General features: G+C 41.3%; 1 protein-coding gene across 1 annotated transcript; it reads left to right on the forward strand.

Moving 5' to 3' along the window:
- Positions 1-995: 995 nt before the first annotated feature.
- Positions 996-22,649, forward strand: LOC124672834 (DNA (cytosine-5)-methyltransferase DRM2-like). Its single transcript, XM_047208999.1, has 8 exons — positions 996-1,190; positions 16,753-16,881; positions 16,999-17,107; positions 17,190-17,236; positions 17,335-17,487; positions 21,124-21,223; positions 21,315-21,382; positions 21,477-22,649. The coding sequence occupies exons 1-8, from the start codon at positions 996-998 to the stop codon at positions 22,647-22,649; spliced, it is 1,974 nt and encodes a 657-aa protein (XP_047064955.1).
- The last annotated feature ends 256 nt before the right edge of the window (positions 22,650-22,905 follow it).

The following is a 22,905-nucleotide window of genomic DNA, read 5'->3' on the forward strand; positions in this document are numbered from 1 at the left end:
CGCTGTGTCACTTGGCTAGGCGAGGTGGGACTAAACCAAAACGCACCCATCTCCGGCATCTGGTTTCCCTTACTGCCGCTCCACAGGGCCACCATCAAAGCCCACACAACTGTGTTCGCTTTGGGCCAGTGAGGTACGCAGCCCACGCAGTGGCAGCAGGCCACTTGTTTTGGGCCTTAAACTGCCTGAATCGTTGGCTGGCTCTCCTCTACGGAAGCTCAAGAAAGAAAAACGAAGCCTTTGACTGCGTCGCACTCTCACCGGTGCAACGGATGAACTCCGACTACGTTCTGCTCTGGAGTACTCTATTCGAAAGTCAGAACAGTGTCCGAGCAAAGAAAAAGCATTGACACCGTATGAAATCATCCGCCTTTGATAGAACAAAAAATTACAACTGAGGACAAAATCGAGGGCACGAACACACATTCCGCAAGTGAACAGTGAACACTGTTTCTTACCAAACGATTCTAGTACGGCGAGCGCTGAGCGGCCCCACGGGATCAAATCCCCCGATCTCGAGCTCAACACGTGTCCTTTTTCTGTTACAAAAATATCTTTAGAAAAATGATGAGACGTGAAACAGGAGCACATGGTTCTGCGGAAACTGCTGCTCGTGCACATGGCTCTGCGTCACAGCCGCTATCTTTCCCCGCACCCGCTCCTCTCGTGAGCCGAAATTATCGCTGAAGAACCAGTCGTGGGCGTCGTTGGAAAACCCCATCACGAGCGCCACCGGAAAACCACGTTGCGGGCGTCACCGGAAAACTGAAGCAACATCTTCTACCCTCGCCATGCATCACCTCCATGCACGCCGGTGTCGGTCCTCCGCAACCATGGTGGTCGTCGGAGAACACCGATGCGACGTCGCCGGTGCAGTAGCATCGTCGTCCACCTTTGTAGCAACACCGTCAGCCCTTTGTAGTACCACCGCACACCTCTGCAGCATAATCCGCGGCGGTCACCGCCTTGGCAAACTGCGCGGGTGAGCCCCGGCTATGGAGCACGCGGACGTGGAGATAGAGAGCAGTAGCAATTCCCGGCAGGTGACCTCGGCATCAGCGACCACATACCCGTCGCCGTCCCCGCACCGACCACACCTCGCAGGAGGCAAGGAGGCCAAGTCGACGCGGGCGAACTCTGGGCAGCGAGACAGGATTTCTCGGCGGCGAGGCCGCAAGGTGGAGGTGGAGGTGGACGAGACGAAGTAGATCCGCAAGGTGGATGTGGAGGTGGACGAGACGGAGGAGCTTCGACAGGTGGAGGTGGAGTTTGGCGAGCGAAGGAGTGAACGGAGTTGGGCGAGGCAGAGGATTGATGAAAGGATATAGAAATGGGAGAAGGTAAGGTGGGCCCGCTAGACACGCGTCGACACGCGGAGGCAGACGGTGGAACGGCCCAGATGATCAAGAGGGTTTTCCTTATTGATTTCGAAATGGGTAGCCCGGCCTCCACATCCGGTTAAAGTTTGTTTCACATTATTACAGCTTAATCTATTATCAACGCAGTTTAATCGTTTCTAATCAGTTACACCCAGAATCCATCTCTTGCCGCTGCTTTGATGGTTGTAGATAGGAACATGTATGGATCCAACGGAAGATTATAGGGATAACTTGCAAACACGACGAACCTTTCAATTTGTTAAAAACAATGTCTTTCCTCATAAAGCCCATAACACTATGCAATCCTCCTTTTGGTATTTCAAGAAATACATGAACATTGCAGACTAATTACAACAGAATTTATTAACTAGACCACATGGTGTATGTGGTGAGCAACCTAAACAAACAAAAAAGAATTTATTAACTAGGTCCCATACGAAAAGTATTTTCCTAATCCGACAACTCAATTTCATCTCATATCGATCTTCTATTGGTTTCCACTCATTATTTTTGAACTTTCTAAAATAAATTGGGATCCCTAAGTACTTGAACAGTAGAGTTCCATATTCACTACCAAAAGCTGCCTATACTCCCCTTTGTAAGATTCGTAGCATAGAAAAATAAAAAAAATCTACCGCAAGAACGAACAAAACTAAGATCCAATCTAATAAAAACGCTAAGGTCTAATCTACTAGATAGAAGCAACGAGAAAGATTCGATCCACATACCCTTGTAGATCGCTAAGCGGAAATGAGATCGGATCTCGTGGATGCTATAGTCGTTCACTTGCCGATTTCAAGATCGCGATGACGATCCCTGCGGCGCTGCAATTGGGTAGCACCTCCGTACTTGGTCACACGTACAGCTCGATGAAGACACCTACTCCCTCCTCTTTGTTGATGTGGTAGATGAGATCGTTTAAACTGATCGGCCAAGGTTGCCAAGCTTGATTCATACGTGCGCGGCCCAGGAACAATTTCCTGGCCGGCCGCTTTCTTCTATTTTTTCTTTGCCTTTTACTTTGACAGTTTGTCCATACATTAGCAAAAAAGATTGTACACTAGGATTAACCTCACATTTATTTCTACTAAATAAATATATATTAACAATTAGTAATTCAATTAATAATAAATTATTAATACTTTTCCCGGAAACAATTTTGTAGCTCTTCAAAACTATTTCTTTAATACCGAAACTACCTAGAGCAACATCAAAATCTTAAGTGTGTTACCCTACGGTTCGACAATGTGCAAACATGACCGAAACTCCTCTTCGATCAATAATCATTAGCGGGACCTAGAGATTCGTAATAATTCCTAAATATTCAACGATGAACTAAGTGATCGAATAAACCATAAACATTCGTTACCAATTCCCTTTATCACGCGATACTTTACTTATCCGAGATTCGATCATCGGTATTTCTATACCTAGTTCAGTATCGTTACTGATAAGTACTCTTTACTCGTTCCGTGGTATGTCATCCCTTGTGATCTAGTCACATGTTGGCAGGCCAATTGGATGCCATTTCACCGAGAGGGCCCAGAGTCTATCTCTCCGTCATTTTGATGGATAAATTCCACTCTTGACCCACGTGATTCAGCTCATACTTTCAGAATACCCAATACCACCTTTATAACCATCCAGTTACGAAGTGGCATTTGATGTTATCAAAGTATTCCTCCGGTGTTGATGATTAACAAGATCTCATGGTCGAAGGATTATGTTACTATGCATTTGATAGCTACAGCAAAATGAACTTAATGACTTGATCTTATTGCTATGCTTATTTTGGGTGTGTGTCCACCATATCATTCTCCTAATGACGTGATCTTGTTGTTTACAACATCTAATGTTCATGATCAGGAAACCTTGATCATCGGTTATCAACAAGCTAGTTAAACGATAGACTTACTAGAGACTCCGGTTTATTTACAAAACACACATGTATTAAAGTTTCCAGTTAATTCAATTATAGCACGGGATGTAAACATTTATCATAAACACAAAGATATAATAATAACCACTTTATTATTGCCTCTCGGCCATATCTCCAACACCCTTTTGCTTGACCAAAACAGAAAATTTCGCTCTTGTAGAAGTTTATTTATAGGCAGAAAGTTGCTAAAAATACACAGAATTAGTCTCATGCTGAGAAACTTTTCAAAATCTTGTTTAAGAAAAATTATGGTGTCATTGGCATATTGTAAAATGGATACTTATCCCTCAGCTAGATATGGAATGAGACCACTCACTTTCCCATATTGTTTTGCTCGATTGATCAAGATCGCCAACATATTCGTAACTATGCTGAATAGAATTAGAGATAATGGGTTGCCTCGTCATAGACCTTTATTTTCAAAACAATGACATATATCATCATTCAGTCTAATAACTATGATCCCACCTCTTACACATTCATGTGCCCATTGATACCATTTGGGATCAAAACCATTCACTCTTAATGCTTTGAAGTAAAGACCAATTCACTTTGTCGTAGGATTTTTCAAAATCTATCTTCCAAATAATACCATTCATTTTCTTCCTATGAAGATCTTGAATGGTTTCATACAAAAATAAAACTTCTTCTAAAATGTGACGACCAGGCATGAAATCCGTTTGAGTAGGTTGGTTAATGAGTGATAAAAACGACGTGTTTTACGACATTAAAAATGGCTTAGTAGTAGGGAATTTTATTATTTTACCGCGCTAGCACACCCCTATTAATTTTGTTTGTTTCACCAGGATCCCATAATTAAAGAGGAAGAGTGATAAATCAACAAAATAGATCATATCCGGGCACAATAATGATGATTGAAGGCATTAAAGCACCTTCCATACACGTGCAAGCTACCCACAAGTCGTAACAAGGAAGAAATTTGCGAAGCTACGAAGACAGAGTACTTAACGACTTGTGGTCTGGTCAAACCTGACCGTACAGTGTGACTGTACCATACGTCCATGGAACCGCTTCGTCAAATACTTTAACCCGGCTTGCGAAGACGGATCTCAGATCAGATGTAGCACCTGGATTCTAAGGGCACGCAAGGGTAGAACTAGAATTCGTGCATTCATCATAGAAAGTGAGGGAATTTTTCTGGCTCTTGTTTAAAACACAAAGTGATCGAGATCGGGACATGGTTTAGATGAATTAGGGTTAGCATCTGGACAGATGTTTGGTTTCGATATAATCTTTGTTGATTTTAGTAGAAAATGGAAAACATGGAAAAGATGAACCAAAGTTCAATTGAATTCAGAATTGGAATTTCAATCTTCCATTCAAATTTGAATTCAAATTCTTATACAACTCAAATATTAAAGTAGAGCACTTGTGCAAAAAATTAAACACCCATTTTATTCATTACATTGTCTTTACACATGATTTGAATAAAAGAAGAGTACAAATTTGAGTCTTTACAAATGAGGGTGTAATGGATAGTATATCTATGCTACACCTAGACTAAAGAATCTTCATTCCCAGTATTTAAACCTACACATACGCAAAAACTAAAGGAAAATGGTTATTATTAAAATGTAGCCAACACCATTGTGGTGAGCCATTTGATATATGAGCTTGACATATTAGATTCTATGAATAATCCTAGAATATATGTTTGCAAATAAAGTTAAAACAAGAAAGAAACACAATGTATCAAGATTACCAAGAGAAGGATCAAGTGACAAAGGACCAGGAAAAGTTTGACCAAGCTATTTGACATCCAATTTTACTAAATTATGAAGAAAAGAAGAGAACATTGACAACAATAGAATAATTTGACAACATACCAAAAATCCAAAGGAATAAACCAAGCTCATTTGTATCCAAGCAAAGGGAAAAAGAGAGCAATGGAAATAATCATGACATTAATATCCAAGGACATTACCAAATTATTAGATACAAAAGCATTAGTGGACAAGTGCATGATCAGTAATTAGCAACATAGTCAAAAGTAATGTAGTAAATGTATCCAAGGAAACTGATAGTAGTAAGAAATAAATATAAGAAATAAAACAAGCTAGCTAGAGTGCAAGCCAAGTTAACACCCGAGCTCATCCACAAGGGTTGATGAACAAGTAAAGCTTGAAACTTGAACCAGAAAGGGACCCACATGGAAACAACTCAATCACTACATGCATTTAGGGAGGTGTCCATCCCAGACAGCAGTCGGCCATTGAAGCAAACCCAAAGCATTCCATCTATCGTTACTCATTAAAGCAACTAGACGACATCCTTGAGTTACTCAAGAACATAAACACAACTCTCTGAAATTACAAGGGAACTACTCCCCATCATCAAATCACTCAAACTTTTGGCACTCACGGTTACAAAAGTTTTGCTTTATTCTTTATCTTGTCAACGATGATCGTGAAAATGTGTGTGTGTGTGTGGGGGGGTGCTTGTTATGGAAGACACGTGCATTAAGTTCGTTCCGAACTTCAAAATAAGAAAGTAACACAAGCGAAGACAACACTTTCCTAATAAGGGTTGATCCATTCGACATCTTGACCAACCATTGCTCGAGGGATAAGGTAGTCCATTCTTGAATATCAAGAGCATGCAGCCCCACCTAATCCCTTTAATGAAGTCCCAAAAATGCATGATGTAGTGGCATCTGATAATAAAATGATTGTTTGTTTCCGGGGTCCTTTTACCAAGGGGACAAACACCACAATTTGGCAATCCACTTTTTGCCATTAGATCGGCAGTACAAAGGCTATTCTTCATGTCAAGCCAAACAAAAACAAAATTCGGGGCAGCCCAAACTTCCCGCACGAGGTTATTCATGTTGGTAGATGTGGTTCCTAGAAACTGCGTCTTGTATGCCGATGCCGCAGTATATTCTCCACTTGTGGTTAACTTCTAAGTTACGACATCCTCCACATCATCATCTAATTGGAAATTATCAAGTTTCATCCAAACTTATGTATTGGGTGGCATGAGCATATAAGAAAGCTTCATTAATGTAGATCTTGCCAATCCAAGTGCTTTCCTTCGAGGCATTTTTGATGTTGCATTTTTTCATCTTCAAAACAGAGAAAATGAGAGCATGTCTTCGAGAGTTATCCCGCCAAGCCATGCATTACCTCTCCATGATAAGTGAATATTAAAACCATCACTTTACATGATAAATTTACCGTTTAGTACCACTTTACATTTTCTAAGTTTTTTTTTACAAAAAACACTAATGGCTCGCTAAGCATGAACTGACACAAAAGGTGACCATTGGGCCCACTAGCTAACATGACGTGGCAGCAAATGGACATATTGATATGCAACCTAGCTATATTAAGGTAGAGCACACATCAGCAAATAGACATATTGATATGCAACCTAGATATATTAAGGTAGAACACACAAGATGTGTCTTCTATCTATATTAAGGTAGAGAAGGGTTTCATGCAAGACCGACCTGGACGTAAATCACAAACGTTCCTGCCCTTTACTCCACATTTAAACTCCTACTCTATTTCTCCTAGGGTTTCACACAACTTGGACGTTCTCCACCGATCGAACTCCAGTTTGGTCTTGCGGCACACCTCGCATCACTACAGGTAGATGTGTTACCCGTGGCGCACCAAGAAGGTGGTGCATTATAAATGATGAGCTACCAGTGAAACACGTTAAAATATGGTGCACCACGCCTATCATTGTACCGGGCTGGCCAGGGTGGCCACACTTAGCCGTGGCACACCACATACTTGTGCACCACGTGTACATCTGGTACCCGTGTGGCACATCTATATATGGAGCGCCACCACTAAGTTTAAAATTCAAATTTGAAAATTGGGAGATCATACCCATGGCGCACGGGTGCTGGTGCGGCACGCCTAAATTTTCCACGGTTTGGTTCCCACCCCCCACGTGAATCGCCTCTTCAGTTCTGGAAAAAAATATAATAAAATGATAGAAATTTTAAAATTTAAAATCCGTTGCGATATCCATATGTTACGTAATCTATGTTTTATGAAAAAGAACAAACATAATTTCGATAAATTTTGCAAAAAAACACATTATGTTTCGGAAAAATGGTTTCGGATTTTGCATACGACCTACAATGAAAAAGTTTTTTATATGAAAGAGTATCTGCAAAAAAAGTTACATCCAATTTCAACGCCCATGGCCGAGTTTGCCAATTGTTTAGAATTCTGAAAATCAAAAAGTAAAATAAAAATTTCTAAGCTTTTATAATTTGCTGAAAAAAAATAAAAAAAAATTAGTGCGCCACAACTAACTTTGCCCGACTATATGAGCAGGACATGACATCCTCCTTCCCCTTCTCCTTCTTCTTATTTCCCCTTCTATACCAAAGGGAGATGTCCCTGCCTCCTCCTCCGTCTCTGCCCCGGCTGCTTGTCCTCAACAGCTACGCCCTGCTCCCCCGCCGTTGCCAAGGATGCCGGCGCCGTGCTCTTCCTCGGCTGCTCGTCCTCCTCCAACCGCCCCTGCCATGGACGCTAGCGACCTACTCCACCCTTTCCATGGACTACGGCGATCTACTCCACCCCAGCCGCTCATCCTCGACCTGGTTCGCCCCTGCCATAGACGCCAGCGTCGCTACCTCTTACTCCCTACCTTTCGATGGCAAGGACGACTCGATGGAAAAAAATGACCGGCGGTGTGTGGGGATAATCGTAAAACTTCCATCAGGTCTAGGGTTTCAAAGAAATTGAAAAAACCTGTGGCATACCATTAATAGTTACCCATGGCTAGTCGTGGCGCAGGATTGGTGCGCCACAGATAACTATTAGCAGTGGTGCGCCACGGGTAACTTGTTTTCTAGTAGAACTTGGTGGCAATAGTGTCGAAGATTTTGTTGTTACGCTCGAGTCAGAAACATCTAGCAACTAGAATCAGTAGTGACTTATGCTCCTTTTGTTGCTTCTTTGACACAACATCACACAACTTACTCCACCATCCGGAAATAGTTATCCACGTATGGGCGTGAATATTTGAAATTTACATGGTAGTAGCATCATGAACCAAATCTGGCAGGAGAAAGAGCACTGCAATGTGAGATGATTAGCAGTTTTATGACAGGCTCCTGCAGCACAAAGGGCATTCACTTGGAGGTTGTATCCCTCTTCTCTAGTCTATATGTTGTCCACAATCTTCCTTTCATTGTAAACAAGAGATGAAGCTTATGTAGTAACGACGCTCATGCAGACCAAAGTTCAGTAATTGCGAGTGTGAGTGTCCTGTCCACGAAGAATAAATTGTACGCACATTTTGTTGAGTACACTCGGGGAGGCTGACATCTTCCACGCCATAGTGTCATCATGCTCCTGAATAACCCGACCTTGGAGAAACAATGAAGCTTTGGTCAAAATAGTGGCAGAAAGCCCCCAATAGCTCGTGTCGAGAGACACATAGCACTTTCTTTCCCATCCCTTCTCTCTTCTACCGCCCCTTGAGAGTCTCTCGTGCACCCATGACCCTCCACTCCTCTTCCTCCATCGGTGCCGCTGGCTGGAGTGAGGATGAGTGGAGTGGTCGGGCCTCTCCTGTTGTAGATAGCAGGTCTTCTTCTTCCTCCCTCTGTAGATGCAATTCTAGGTGTAGGTTTAGGGTTAGGGCTTGTCCATGTTTTACCTATATGGAGTCTGGCGTGATGCCATGGAGTGATGGAGGCTCGACGTTCTGGTGCTTTGGCGCGACACCGAGCGGCCTTCGATGATGCTCTCTGCCAAGCCTTCAAGGTGGAGGTGTGGCGGCGACAGCAGATCCGGCATAGCCTTCTTCAATAAGCACGGTTGTGGATCCATCCACCCAGATCTTGAGGTGCTTCCTCGTCTCGCTCGTCATCGAGGCAACGAAGGAAACATGGGAGCTCTTCTCGGCCGATGGCGGTTGGGTTCTCGGTGCTTTGGAGCTGTCCCTTGTGCGTAGCACATGGTGACCGATGTTGTCTTCGTGATCCTCGACCGAAATGGTGGCCCTTCTTCAACCTCCATCGAGGAGGCCAACTCTTCAATCCATCGCCAGACCTCGACGCCTCTAGGATGCCAAGTGGTATCGTCCCCGGAATCCTAGAACTAGCTGGTGACTGGGTTTCTTTATCGGAAGAGAGCCAACGAGCACTCAACTCTCTAATTTCGGCGGAAGCGCTTGGAGATCTCCGACAACTGGTGGCGAAGGCACCCTTGCACATGCTTTTTTTTTTCTTTTCTCCTAGGGTGTTTTATGTAAAAGTGGAGGCCTTATCTTCAAATTTTAGGTTCTTTACGGTGAATTATGTAAAGGGCCACCTTGTAATTTTTACCTGCCACGTGGTTCTTGAATGAAGCTCCGCCGTGGTCATCTAGACCGCTCTTTTTTTGAACAACTTCTATTATGCGGAGCAAACCCGCCTCATTAAAAATCTTCCATTCCCCTTTGGTACCCTGGAAGGAAAAGAGTGCGTCTCGAAACTTGCTCGCCAAAACACAAAGTATGGTTACATAACGGTTCATCTTCCACTAACTGTGGATAAAAAATGGGCGGATCATCTAACCAGGAGCTATTCTCACTATCATCTACTGATTTTGATACTACATCCGCCGCTATACTATTCTCCCTAGGACAGTGGCTAAAGCGTGACGAAGCAAACCCTGCCAAGATTGCTCGACACTCGTCAATGAATGGTATGTCCACTATCATGTGATCTTCTGGTTCCATGAAAGCCTGGACAACCTCCAAAGAATATGTCTTCACATATATATGATTGCATCCAATTCTCCCAGCCAGCCATAGACCATCTCGTACCACCCGAGCCTCCGCTATGGTGACATCAATAATCCCCTCGATCGGAATCCTACAAGCAGCCAAGAATTAACCTGTAGAATCTCGGATGATGCATCCCGACGTAGCCCTTCTTGTATCCAAATTTACTGCTGCATCAGTATTAAGTTTTACAAAGCGCGATGGTGGTTTCATCCTGCCCTTCTTCACACATCCCCCTCTTGTCTTCTTCGCCTTCACACAATTCGTGACCATGGACTTTATGGATAGAGATGTTCTGCTAGCTAGGGGCACAGTTCCGCCATGCTTTATTTCTCTTCTTTTCCACCATATAAACCAAGCAGCAATCGCTATGATTTCATGAATTGGTAAGCCATTCAGATCTGGTGGTGTTGTCAGTTTTGTTCTCGATAGGTGCTCCAGAACCATGTAGCCCAAGAGATCTACCTGTAATGCTTCCTGGATCATTTCCATCAGGCACAATGCTCTCCATACTGATTGAGCTTTTTCACATAGAAACATCATATGATTTAAATCCTCCGCTCCACTCCCACACAGGGGACATTGCCCACTTCTTTCAATGTGTCAATTTTCTAGTATACACATGCATGGAACAATGCCATGTAAGGCACGCCATGTAAAAATTCTCACCTTGGCAGGAACCACTAGCTCCCAAACTTTTTGCCAAACAGGATTTATGCTGGAGCTACTTTGCTGATCTCGTCTCATCGTGGCGCGGATTCCATATTGGTGTTTCCATTCCATGTGATAAGCAGATTTCACCGTGAACATGCCATTCCGATTATACTACAGTGTCCTCTGCGTCCCATGGTGACAATGGTAGCACCATGATTCTATGTGCGTCACAGGGGTAAAAAATTCCTCCAACAACTGTACGCCCCAACTCCCCAGTACTTAGGTTAATAATTAAGCTCTTCTACTTTGTTGATCATTATTCGAACTCTGGGTGTAAACACCTTCCTTGTTGGACTGTTTAGTAGCCATGGATCAGACCAAACATCGGTACTCGCTCCGTTCCCCACACGCCATATATACCCACTTAAAAAAATGTTTCCATTCCTGCCATCAAACTCTGCCAAGTGAAGGATGCCCCCTTCTTTGGGCCTGCTTTTAGTATATCTTCTGAAGGGTAATATTTTGCGCTCAGAACCTGTGCACATAAAGAATTATGATCAATGGTTAGCCTCCATATTTGTTTGGCAAGCATCGCAGGGTTAAAGCAGTGAATGTCTCTAAACCCCATGCCGTCTTCCTTCTTTGGGGTGCACATCTTCCACCAAGAATACCAGTGCGCGCATAGTCTTCTTTCCATCCTCCCCCTCACCAATATGTAGCAATTGCGGACGATATTGCCATGATAATCCCCTTCGGAATCTTAGAAAACTGACATAGCATATGTGGATATTGCTTGAGCCACCGCCTTCAAAAGGATTTCCTTTCCTCCCATAGAGAGGTTTTTCTCATTCCATCCATTTATAATTTGACAAACACGATCCACTAGATGTTGGAAGCAATCTGATCTCTCAATCTCCACATGGGAAGGAAGACCCAAGCACTTCTCCGCTAAAGCTTCAGAATTAATATGTAGCGTTGCACACAGCGCCTCCTTATCCGCCACCGGGGTATTGGGACTAAAAAGTATACTTGAATTTGGGTCACTCACTAGTTGGCTAGAACTAGTACAATAAGTATCTAACACATGTCGAAGAGTAGTCGCATTTGCCATATCAGCCTTCATCAAAATCAGGGAATCATCGGCAAAGAGTAAGTGAGATACCGGCGGTGCCCCCCGGCACACCCTGACACCTTGTATGTGATCCGCTTCTTCTTCATGTGTCAACAAACTTGAGAGACCCTATGCACAAAGTAAAAAAACAGATACGACGATAATAGATAACCTTGTCGTAAACCCCTTGTAGGTGTAAAACTGTCAGTTTCATCTGAGTTGAACCACACTCTATAATTGATTGTGGTGACACAAGCCATGATGAGCTCCACCCATTGTTGTGTGAACCCCAACCTCTGCATCATATCCTTCAAAAAAACCACATTCCACCCTATCATACGCCTTGAGCATGTCTAGCTTAACAACAGAATATCCATTCTTTCCTTGCCTTTTCCCTCTTATTGCATGGACACATTCATAAGCCACCAGGATGTTATCTGTGATCAACCGAGTTGATACAAAAGCGCTCTGCGTCACACTGATTATCTCAGGTAAGATCACCTTTAGTCTATTAGCCAGGACTTTTGAGATGATCTTATGTAGGACATTACACAGGCTTATCGGCCTAAATTGTGTGATCATCTCGGTTTCATTTACTTTGGGTATCAGCACAATCGTTGTCTCGTTCCACCCCTCTGGCATCACACTCGAATTCAAAGCCTCCAAAACCTCTCTTGTTACCAAATCTCCAATTAAGGGCCATTTTTTTTATAAACAAAATAGCATGCATCCCATCTGTTCTAGACGCCTTAAAATCCCCTATTGCAAACAAAGGTTTCTTGACTTCCTCAACGGTGAATGGAGCCATCAGCCGCTCGTTCATCTCTGCCGTAACTTTTGGTTTGACCTTCTATAACAAATCCTCATTTGTTTCTGCAACTTCGGAAGAAAACAACTCATAAAAATAGTTAGTTATAATCAATTTTATGAGACTATTTCCTTCCCTGATCTCCCCGTTTGAATCCTTCAATTTCACAATCATAATGCGTTTACGCCTAGCTCGAGCAAAGTTGTGAAAGTATGCCGAATTCCGGTCACCATTTGCCATCCAATTAACTCGGCTTCTCTGCATCTTGTAAATTTCTTCTTGTTCAAGGACTTTTTCAATTTCTTCTGTGAGCTCTTCTTGTCGGCGTACATTTTCTTCCGACATCTCTCGCCTCAGTACCTCTTCTAATTGTCTCGCCAGAGTTCTGAACTTTACTATAGATTTCTTTAAAACTGTATTACCCCATGTATGCAGAGCATTCTGAATAGACGCTACCGCATGTATGACCCTTCCACTTCCAACATGCAAGCCATCCTCCCAAGCATTCCGGACTACCTCCCCCACACCATCCTCTCTCAGACATTTTCCTTCAAAACGCTTCCTCTTTATTCTACCCGACGCTGCAATCCTTTGGTAGTAATCTGTATCCATCAATATTGGGCGATGGTCAGACTCAGACCTAAGCATATCCAGATTCGATAGGCTTGCATAAGGAAGCAGTTCTGCCCAAGCCTCATTAGCACATGCGTTGTCTAACCTCTCCCTTATTCCTGGTCCCCTCCTACTTCTTGTTCTTCTCCATGTGAAGATATCACCCGTATAGCCGAGGTCCTCCAGACGGTCCTCCAGACCGCAGTCAGTTAGGGCATCCCTAAAGGCCTGCATATATTGGATTGGCCTTGGGTTTCCTCCTTCTTTTTCATGGATGTAAAGAATTTTGTTCCAATCACCAATAACTAGCCATCTCATAGTAACCTGGCTATGGAGCTCCCTTAATCTTTCCCAAGTTTTATGTTTGTCAGCCCATGCCGGCTCACCGTATATCCCTGTGAGTCTCCAAGCAGTTGTTTCGCTATTGCCATTTACAAAAAGCTTGTGTGAGACCCCTCTTATTGCTCACAAAAAGCTTGTGTGAGACAGTGAGCAATTGAGCAACCGTTAACCAAACATTGTGATAACGTAAACTTTAGAACAGTCTCATTCCTCTTGGTTTCCACTCCGAAACACCATCTCATATTTATGGAAAGTAATATCCCATTTCACGATATGTGGCGTATAAAATTTAAATAAATTTCAAAGTTTACTAAGTTTAATCAAATGTATAATTTTTTTAACATCTACGAAATTTACATCTACAATATTGAATAATGTATTGTAAGTATATATTTTATGGTATATCTATTGATACTAATTTGGTGCTAGTCATAAATTTGTCTATTAACTTGGTCAAGCCTAGAAGAACGATTAGTGTTGACTAAATTTGTATGCATTATATAAACAAAGAAAGTATTAAAGTTGGGATATTACCAATATTTTGCACTAATAAATAATTCAATAAATTCTACCTATTTTTTTCATTGAGTATGTGATATTATTGGGAGATACCAATTTCCATCCATATTGAAATATTTTGATAGATCAATCACAGGTTTCATGGCTAAGTTGATATCTTTAACCGTCCGACATCTCGACGTGGAAATTTAGTCTATAACCCAAAGTTAAAATACATGCGATGACGGATGGAATCAAGATTAGAATTTGGCGGCTATTACCGTCGATTTAGACATAAGAATAACTAGTCGACTTAATTGTAGAAGCAATAGGTATTATCATATTTATACACTATTTAAAAACAGCCTAAATAGCTAAACCAAATTTAGCTCTATCAATATCACCGCCAGCTATATACTTATTTATTACTCTCCATCTAATTATCCACCAGAATATGAGCTGCGCACGAGAAAAGGAAAGCATTGGCGTCGCACCAGTTTCCTTCTCTGGCTGAATAATAATCAGAAAAAAAAAATCGTGTAGGCAGCCCGCCGCAGGGAGAGCTGCAGAGACTTGTTCATTCAAAACAAAAAGGCTTGTGTAATATTGCGCAGTGCGATCGTCTGCTCCCTTGTCAAAAGCAGAGAGGGACGGAGGAGCCCGCGCTGTGGCCGTCGCCGACGCGCTCTCCTCCTCATTCTCCTACGGCACCGCTGTTCCTTGTGTTTGCCTCCTCCGCCGTCGTGCTCTCCTTAGCATCCCCTCCTCCTCAGCCGTCGCCTCTACTTTGCCGCCGCTCTTCCTCGTGCTCTCATTATCCTCCTCATCCTCTTCACTATACAGAGAAAGAACAGGATAGAGAGAGGACCCAGAGGGTATCAACTATGGTGGTAGGTTCAAGGCTTCGAGTAGTAATTTTCCATGCGAGGATTGTATATCGTAGGAATTTCTTCTAAAAAAGAGTTCTTTTGCAGTATGTCCTATTTCCATTGATTCGGAACACAAGAATAGAGACCCTTTGTGTTCGTTTAATCTAGTACCTCTCTCGTGCACGAGTTTGCGTACGTCTGGGGTTTTTGGTGGTTTGTTTGATCTACAAAAAATGTTTTCCCCTTTCCTGGATGTGTCCCTGACCGAGCACTGGATCGCCCTCTTCTGATTTCGCCATATAGCAATCACCATACTTCATATTCCATTGGCTTGTTAGCTCCTAGGTCTGTTCCTCATACTACGTGATCAGTTTACTGACCCTTTTTTTCTGCATTTTACACATCGTTCATGTGTCAGGATTACACCGAGTATGTGGATGCAATAGGATGCCAAAATATTGACCTGTATAGGACTATAGGTGAAACCGTAGCACCAGATAGACACCTTATTCATAGGGCACTCTCATGTCTGTATCTTTTTGTATGGTCTACTCAATAATATATATTTTAAAATCCTGTTTGATGCATCCTCGACTCTATAGTCGAATGATCTTTTGCTTTGTATGTTCTTCATAAGTAATTTACAGGTCGGGACTCTTTTCTAAGGAGTTCAGTGGGTTTACTTCATGTTACGGTGGTCCACCTATATGATCCAAAATTATCACTTGTTTGGCACTTCAGCTCATTCATTTGAGTCACTAATTTGGACCGCACATTACAGTTGTTTAATACACGCAACATCAAGTCGTTCGTGCGCTAGTGCCTTTTTGGTTTATCTTATTGCAGGCGATAAAATGTGTCAAACCTAAAATGATGACTAACAGAGAAGGATCCATTTCTTGGCTATACATTTTTAGATTGAGTATACCTCTCCAGTCCGAGTGTGCTTCAGCTGCGACTCGAACCCGGGTGGGATGGCTCAACACCCTGAGCTCTAGCCACCAAGCCAGCGCTTGGTTGGCAAACCTAGTCAATCTGATCACCTTTTATAGACTTTTTTCCGAAACAGAAGAAAAAACTTTACCTCATTTCATTAATTAAGGAGAGTTTGAATAAGCCGGTGGCCTAGAGACCAACTGAAAAAAAATAGAACACGGAAATACTCTCGCGGTATCCTTTTATAGATTTGATCACTTTCCTCCCATGAAAGTTCTGTTATGCACAATGTGTTCTACCTGATGTCTGAAAGGTAGCACACTTAAATTAGTTAGCCATCCCCATGAATAAAACTTGAACTGTTTCTAATTGTACTGATGTACGTTTTGGAAAATTATATTGAGTGGACGTGAGAATTTTAGTCTTGCGGAGCAAACACATCAGGAGCCGTCAGATCTTCAAGTATACGGTGGATGGCAATTTTGAAGAAAACAAATGCCACGTGGCAAATTGGCAGGGCCCACACTCATTTTTCCTAGCAACTCTTAGGGTCGCTCGTGGTTGCGCTGCACCAGGAGGCAAACACTCGACGTTGCGCTATATTAGCGTCCATTTTTTGGGGCGATTAGCGTAGTGTCTTGTGACGGTAGTGGAGGGGGTTTGTTCGATAAAAAATATGAATTTTTATTCTTTATTTTTTTGTTCTTCATAGACTTTAGAACTGAATCTGGTTGTGCTGATTTCACGCTAGATGATATTTATGTTTGTTTTGGGCTGTGGTTATTTCTTTTCTGGTGATTTGCAATCAATATTGATCGTGCTGTGCTTAACTCATGTCACAGGACTCGCTTAGCGATAGCGACGATAGTGATAAGTTTGAATGGGAAAGTGATGGTGAGGCCAGTGGTGAGGCTGAACCCTCATCCGCTCCGGCCTTGAGGAACTTGGATGCTGCTGGCCCATCAACACTGGTACACCAGGTAGTAACTGATAGAAAATTGTGTCTTTTAGCACAAGACTAGCCAGGACTTGTTATTTCCTTGTTATTATAAAGATCTTACTGCTATTTGTTCATGAACTGTTTACAGGATTCTAATGGGTGGGCCAATGGGGAAGCACCGCCTACTTTTTTAATCGATGGATATGTGGGAATGGGTTTCCCAAAGGAAATGGTGGTCAAAGGAATTAAGGAGATTGGTAATACTAAAAGTAATAAATTTCATTTCATTTGTCATAGTGTGTTTGCGCCTTCTGTTTCAACCTGGCATTTTACTTTCAGGGCACAGTGATGAAAATGCTTTGGTCGAACTTCTACTCACTTATAAGGTATTGGCTCATGTGCCTCTCGTACTTAATTTATCTATGATGCTTTTGCTGCATGGTGGCAAAGATTACATGTTACAACTGGTCATGTCAAAATGCAGACACTAGGTGATGACGCTGCAGTGGGTAATTGCTCTACTTCTGGCTTCACCCCCCATAGTATTGAAGATGACGACGATCTTGATTCTGAATACTGGGATGGAGATGACGATTCTGATGGTAGAGAACCCAACTCTGATGGTTCTAGTGATGAGGTAGATAATTCCTTGTCATTAATTCAGTAACTAAGAAATCTTTGATTATATGTATGATGATACGTGCGAAATATTTACCATGCATACCTTGAGACTCATTTACGTACATTTTGATATTTTGCTCCCAGCCTTTCATCAGTTCAGAATTACATTGTAATTTTGAGCACTTGATGTTGCTTACATAAAACTAGAACAGTGGCCCACACACATGCATGGGCAGCATCTTCACATCATCTTGTAGAAAGTATTTTTAGATACCTTTTATATATAGTAAGTGTTTTGTGGAGCTTTAGATAGCAAGTGTTTATGCTGAAACAAATGTCAAACATAAATATATCTGAGACTCCAGTGATTTTTGATTGGTAGGGCCGCTGCTCTAGCACGATAAATGTTGTAAAAGAACAAAAGCAAATATTTAGCAGAGCTAACAGGAAGTGATTGGAGAAAATCCTTCCGTGGACTGGTTCTTAGTCACAAGTGAACCAATATATATTCTAAGCATATAATAAAATTAAAAGAGTCATCCCTGATAATGAGAATATGCATATGATACTGTTACTTTATCAGTCATATACATGTATGTCTAATGCATTGCACTCTAGTCAATGGCCTTTTATCATTGTCTTGGAGGATATGTTGTTGATTTTGCATCATGTTTTCCCTTTTTACAAGTAAATATTTTCATCTGTCTTATTTTCGTACCAAAAGGATTCATCATGTTTCATGGTTAGTGATACAATTAAAAGGGTAATATCAATATTGCAGTCTCACATACCTGTTTTGTAATAATAATCTTCTGAGACTTCTGGCAATAAAGAGCCGCACGCATCAATTTCGAAAAAAACGTACCTCTTTTGTACATTCCCAGAATCAAGAATAAACATTTTTTTATAGCAATATTGATATTGCAGTCTAACACACCTGTTTTGTACATCCCAGTATCAAGCATAGACAAATTTCTATAAACTTGATTTGTGTTGCTTGATGATAGAGAATATCACATGTGGTATTATCCTCATTCTTTCTTTTCTCTTTTTCATAAAGTGCACAAATAAGAATACAAATACGGTAACCCGCTTCAAAGTTGCTCATATTTAGCAGCTAGTCCCATTGCGACCATTGGCAGGAACTCACTAATGTACTTCCAATTAATTTCATGAATATAAAACACACAAGTAATAAATCGAGAAGGTAAAATAGGTAGAAATCTATTATATCAATGCAAACTCCTCTATATACTATGGATTGTAGGAAGTAGTATCTGTAAAATAAATCTAGGATAGATAGCCGGTGATCATATTTCATTAGTCACAAACCAACCAATAATCACCAACAACATACAGCTAGCGATTTCATTGTAAAAGAGCTGTCTTTCATATGTAATGAAGAGTCTTCAATATCTTTTGCCAATTGTAAAGAGAGCCTAAATTAATGTTGTTGGAAATAGTGATGTTGCTGAAGGCATAGTAAAATATATTGCCATGACTGTAGGCTGTTTCATACCAGAAAAATACTATAAGAAACAGCACAATATACACGAGTAGTTTATTATGTTTGCTGAAGTAACATATATCTTGAACATGTATTCTAATGGTTTAATCGTTAAACTAAAATCTGAAACACCCAATCTTTTTGACATGAAAGAAGCAAGAACAAAAATATTAATGTATGAGTTAACGTAACCCGACAGAGCATTCGTTCAGAATTAGTATGTTACAGAATCTTTCAAACATAGATATAGTAAGCCTGTAACAGGTTTTCCATATAAAAAATAAAGATTATTCCTATGAAAATTGGATATCTCGAGATGATCCAAAAATTGTGTATATAATTTAGGGTAGGGAAAATAAGGTTATTAAGGTAAGGCGGTGCACGCAAGGATGGTGCTCCTTTTGAAGCTACAGATAGTCTGTCTTGAGCCACTGACTGATGTGCTGTAGAGAGGGTAGCTCTAAGGGGAGTTTTTTTTAAAAGCTGTAAGGGGAGTTTTGGCTGTCAGGACCAACCTTAGAGAAATAGTATCCGCACTGCATATATCTATGGTAAAGAAAATTGTGATCAGAAGGGAACATTTTTTGACAATTTTCCTTATAAGTTATAACACTAGCACAAACAAATGCAGATTAAGGTTGTTTATACTGTGTGGCTACCATATTTAGGAATACGAAGCATAGAGTAAACAGTAAAATAAAAATGTCAATAGGGGTAAGATGATTATAAAATATTATTTTACTAAAAAGGGATTTATTAAAATGATTTGGTGATATTATATGATGATTGTGTTTTCTTGATGAAGTCATGAACCACTATTTTCAATGCTGGAAAACATCTACCTTGTTTCAAGCCCTGCACAAAGGATATTAGGCAAAGGCCTCAACTTGATTGAATTTAATAGCGGCTCCCTACTCTACATTTGGTCTTCTACGGCTGAAAAAAATCCAAGATATTCTAGGGCTGACAAAAATCTGTTTGGCAGTATATTTCACTGCAAGGCGGCTCAAAAGTAGTTTGGAGCTGCAACTCTTTCAATGCACAATTCTCAAATAATGAAGCATCTGTAGGAAAGATGAAAAAGATCTTGATCTATATGCTCTACCAGTTCAGATCTCAGATCTTAGAAAATCAGATCAGTATGTAAAATACAACAAAATGGAACATAATTTGAGGCATGGATTAACTGTTACCAAAAGTCACCTAATTACTTTCACAAGCAAAACATCAATGCCAGTATCCTTCTTAAGCAATAAAAAATGTTGGAAATGCTCAAGATTACTCATGCCCGATTTACTTGTACAAGAAATGCACCTGCAATAAATTATCTTCAATCTCCATGGAGATGTGCATGTGACTTCAGCATTCACAAGGTAAGTATTATAAGTGAATTGTGTGGTTATCTATTATTTGGTTCCTAACCATTTTACTGAAGAACTGTGCTACTAAGTAAAACATCGCCAACACACATAATATTACAATCAGATCTCCAATCTCAGGACAAATGTCAAACAACCAGTATGCATATCAGGGTAGTAGTACACGATACATGGTGGCCTGGTCAATTGTTTTGGCCAAACTAAGATAATACATGGATTTAATCTCAGACACGTACAGATGAGAGACCAGGCAATGTGAGTCGCTCTTGCACGTATCCTAATCCCTGCCACAGTTAGTGCCTGTTGTAGATAATGTAATCAGGCCATTAAGGCTAGTAGGAATTCTTTACGTGTGTATCGATCCTATATCTTATATACCACAAGAAAAACTTCCAATGTGAAGATAAATCGTGAGCGGGCTTACTGGACCTTGAGGACATGTCCCTTTAGTTTATTCTAGCGTAACCAAAAGAGCATCATATTGCTAGAGTAGGTATTTGTTTCAAGTGTAAGACTATGAGCATTTGTGATCATGCATACATTAACTCTTGTACTAAGGTCATTCTCAAACAGAATCGGAAAATAACAATCTAAGTTCCTAAATCATCTCATCGAGTTAATTCTCGATCAGTTTCATGAGTAGTCTGTTATATATTTCTTGATCCCTCCCCCTCTTTCCCTTACCAGTAGTCACGAAGTTGGCAATTAAAAGGAAGTAAGATATAGCAGGTGCTTTAATCTTTGTTTTTTCTTTTCTTTTGTGCAGGATTTTCTACAAGAGATGTCAGAGAAAGACAAGAAGATAAACTCTTTAGTAGACATGGGCTATCATGAAGATGAAGCAAATATGGCTATTTCCATATGTGGTATGCCTCTTTTTGAAATTGTTAACTGATGATCACGCTTTTATGGAAAATACACCTTATATGCTGTATATTTTTTATTAAAAATTCCTAGGTGTGGATGCCCCTCTCTATGTATTAGTTGATTCGGTATGTGCATCACAAGCTGCAGGAGAACATGAGGTATCTTTTGGGCATGACTGTACAATTAAATAAATAAATTATTTTCTCTTTTAATTTGATGCAAGGACGCTGGAATCTGTGTGTAATTTGGCAGGTTACTGGTAGATGCTCTGATTCCTTCGGAGGGAGAAAGAAAGCAAGATTGATGGAAGAGAGCAAGAAAAAAAGGAAGCGTTCTGGAGATGGAGCACAAGGAAGTCGATCCCCCTTGGATGAGGAATCAATGCCTCTCCCTAAACCAATGGTTGGATTCAACCTTCCTGGTGACATGCTACGGACAGTGAGTAGGAGACTTCCCAAAGAAGCTACCGGGCCACCATACTTCTACTTCGAAAATGTGGCCATAGCTCCAAAAGGCGCATGGGCCAAATTTTCTAGATTTCTATATGACATAGGTCCAGAGTTTCTGGATTCTAAGTACATTTGTGCAGCTGCTAGGAAAAGAGGCTACATCCATAATTTGCCAATTGAGGGCAGGGTAGAACTCCTCCATCCCCCTCCGAAGACAATATTTGAGGCCTTCCCTCATTACAAGAAGTGGTGGCCTTCCTGGGACAATAGAAAGCAGCTCAACTGCTTACGGACATCTGTGGCAAGTGCAAAGCTGGCAGGAAGGATCCAGCGTGCTCTTGAAAGCTCAAGCAATCCACCACGTCCAAGTGTTCAGAAATATGTCATGAAGGAGTGCAAAAAATATAACCTTGTTTGGGTGGGAAAGAATAAGGTTGCCCCGCTGGAGCCCGATGAGATTGAGTATTTACTCGGTTTCCCCAGAGACCACACAAGGGGAGTCAGCAAGACAGAGAGGTATAAATCTCTGGGAAATTCATTCCAAGTGGAGTCCGTTGCTTGGCACTTGTCAGTGCTGAAGGACATGTTTCCTAATGGCATAAATGTACTGTCCTTATTCACTGGCATTGGAGGAGGAGAGGTTGCTCTGCATAGGCTCGGGATCCGCATGAGAACAGTTATTTCTGTTGAGATAAGTGAAGTTAACAGGAGGATTTTAAGGGGTTGGTGGGATCAAACACAAACTGGCAGGCTGATTGAGATTGCCGATGTGCAATCTATCACCGATGATATGATTTCTTCATTCATTGATAGATTTGGTGGCTTTGATTTGGTGATTGGGGGCAGCCCATGTAACAATCTTACAGGCAGCAACCGGTACAACCGTGATGGCTTGGAGGGCAAGCACTCATCTTTATTCTTTGATTACTTCAGGATCTTGGGTGCTGTCAAGTCTGCTATGAGGAGAAGGATGTAGACTAATCATTTTATTGCATGTTTTATCATTTAGTGCTTATATCTGTGAACTACAACTTCAAATAAGTTTAAACACTGAGTTGACGTTAAGGTGTTCTGTCCTCTGCGTATGGTTTGCTTTGATCCTAGTGATAGTGAATGTCGGTTGATACTTGTAAGGTTGAATGATACAAATGTGATGCAGCTTGAATGTATGGTATGCCTCACAATGATCCAGGTTCCTTTTCATATTAATGTTGCACGAAATGGGTTCCACC

This window comes from Lolium rigidum, chromosome 7 (genome assembly GCF_022539505.1).
Source record: "Lolium rigidum isolate FL_2022 chromosome 7, APGP_CSIRO_Lrig_0.1, whole genome shotgun sequence".
NCBI lineage: Eukaryota > Viridiplantae > Streptophyta > Magnoliopsida > Poales > Poaceae > Lolium > Lolium rigidum.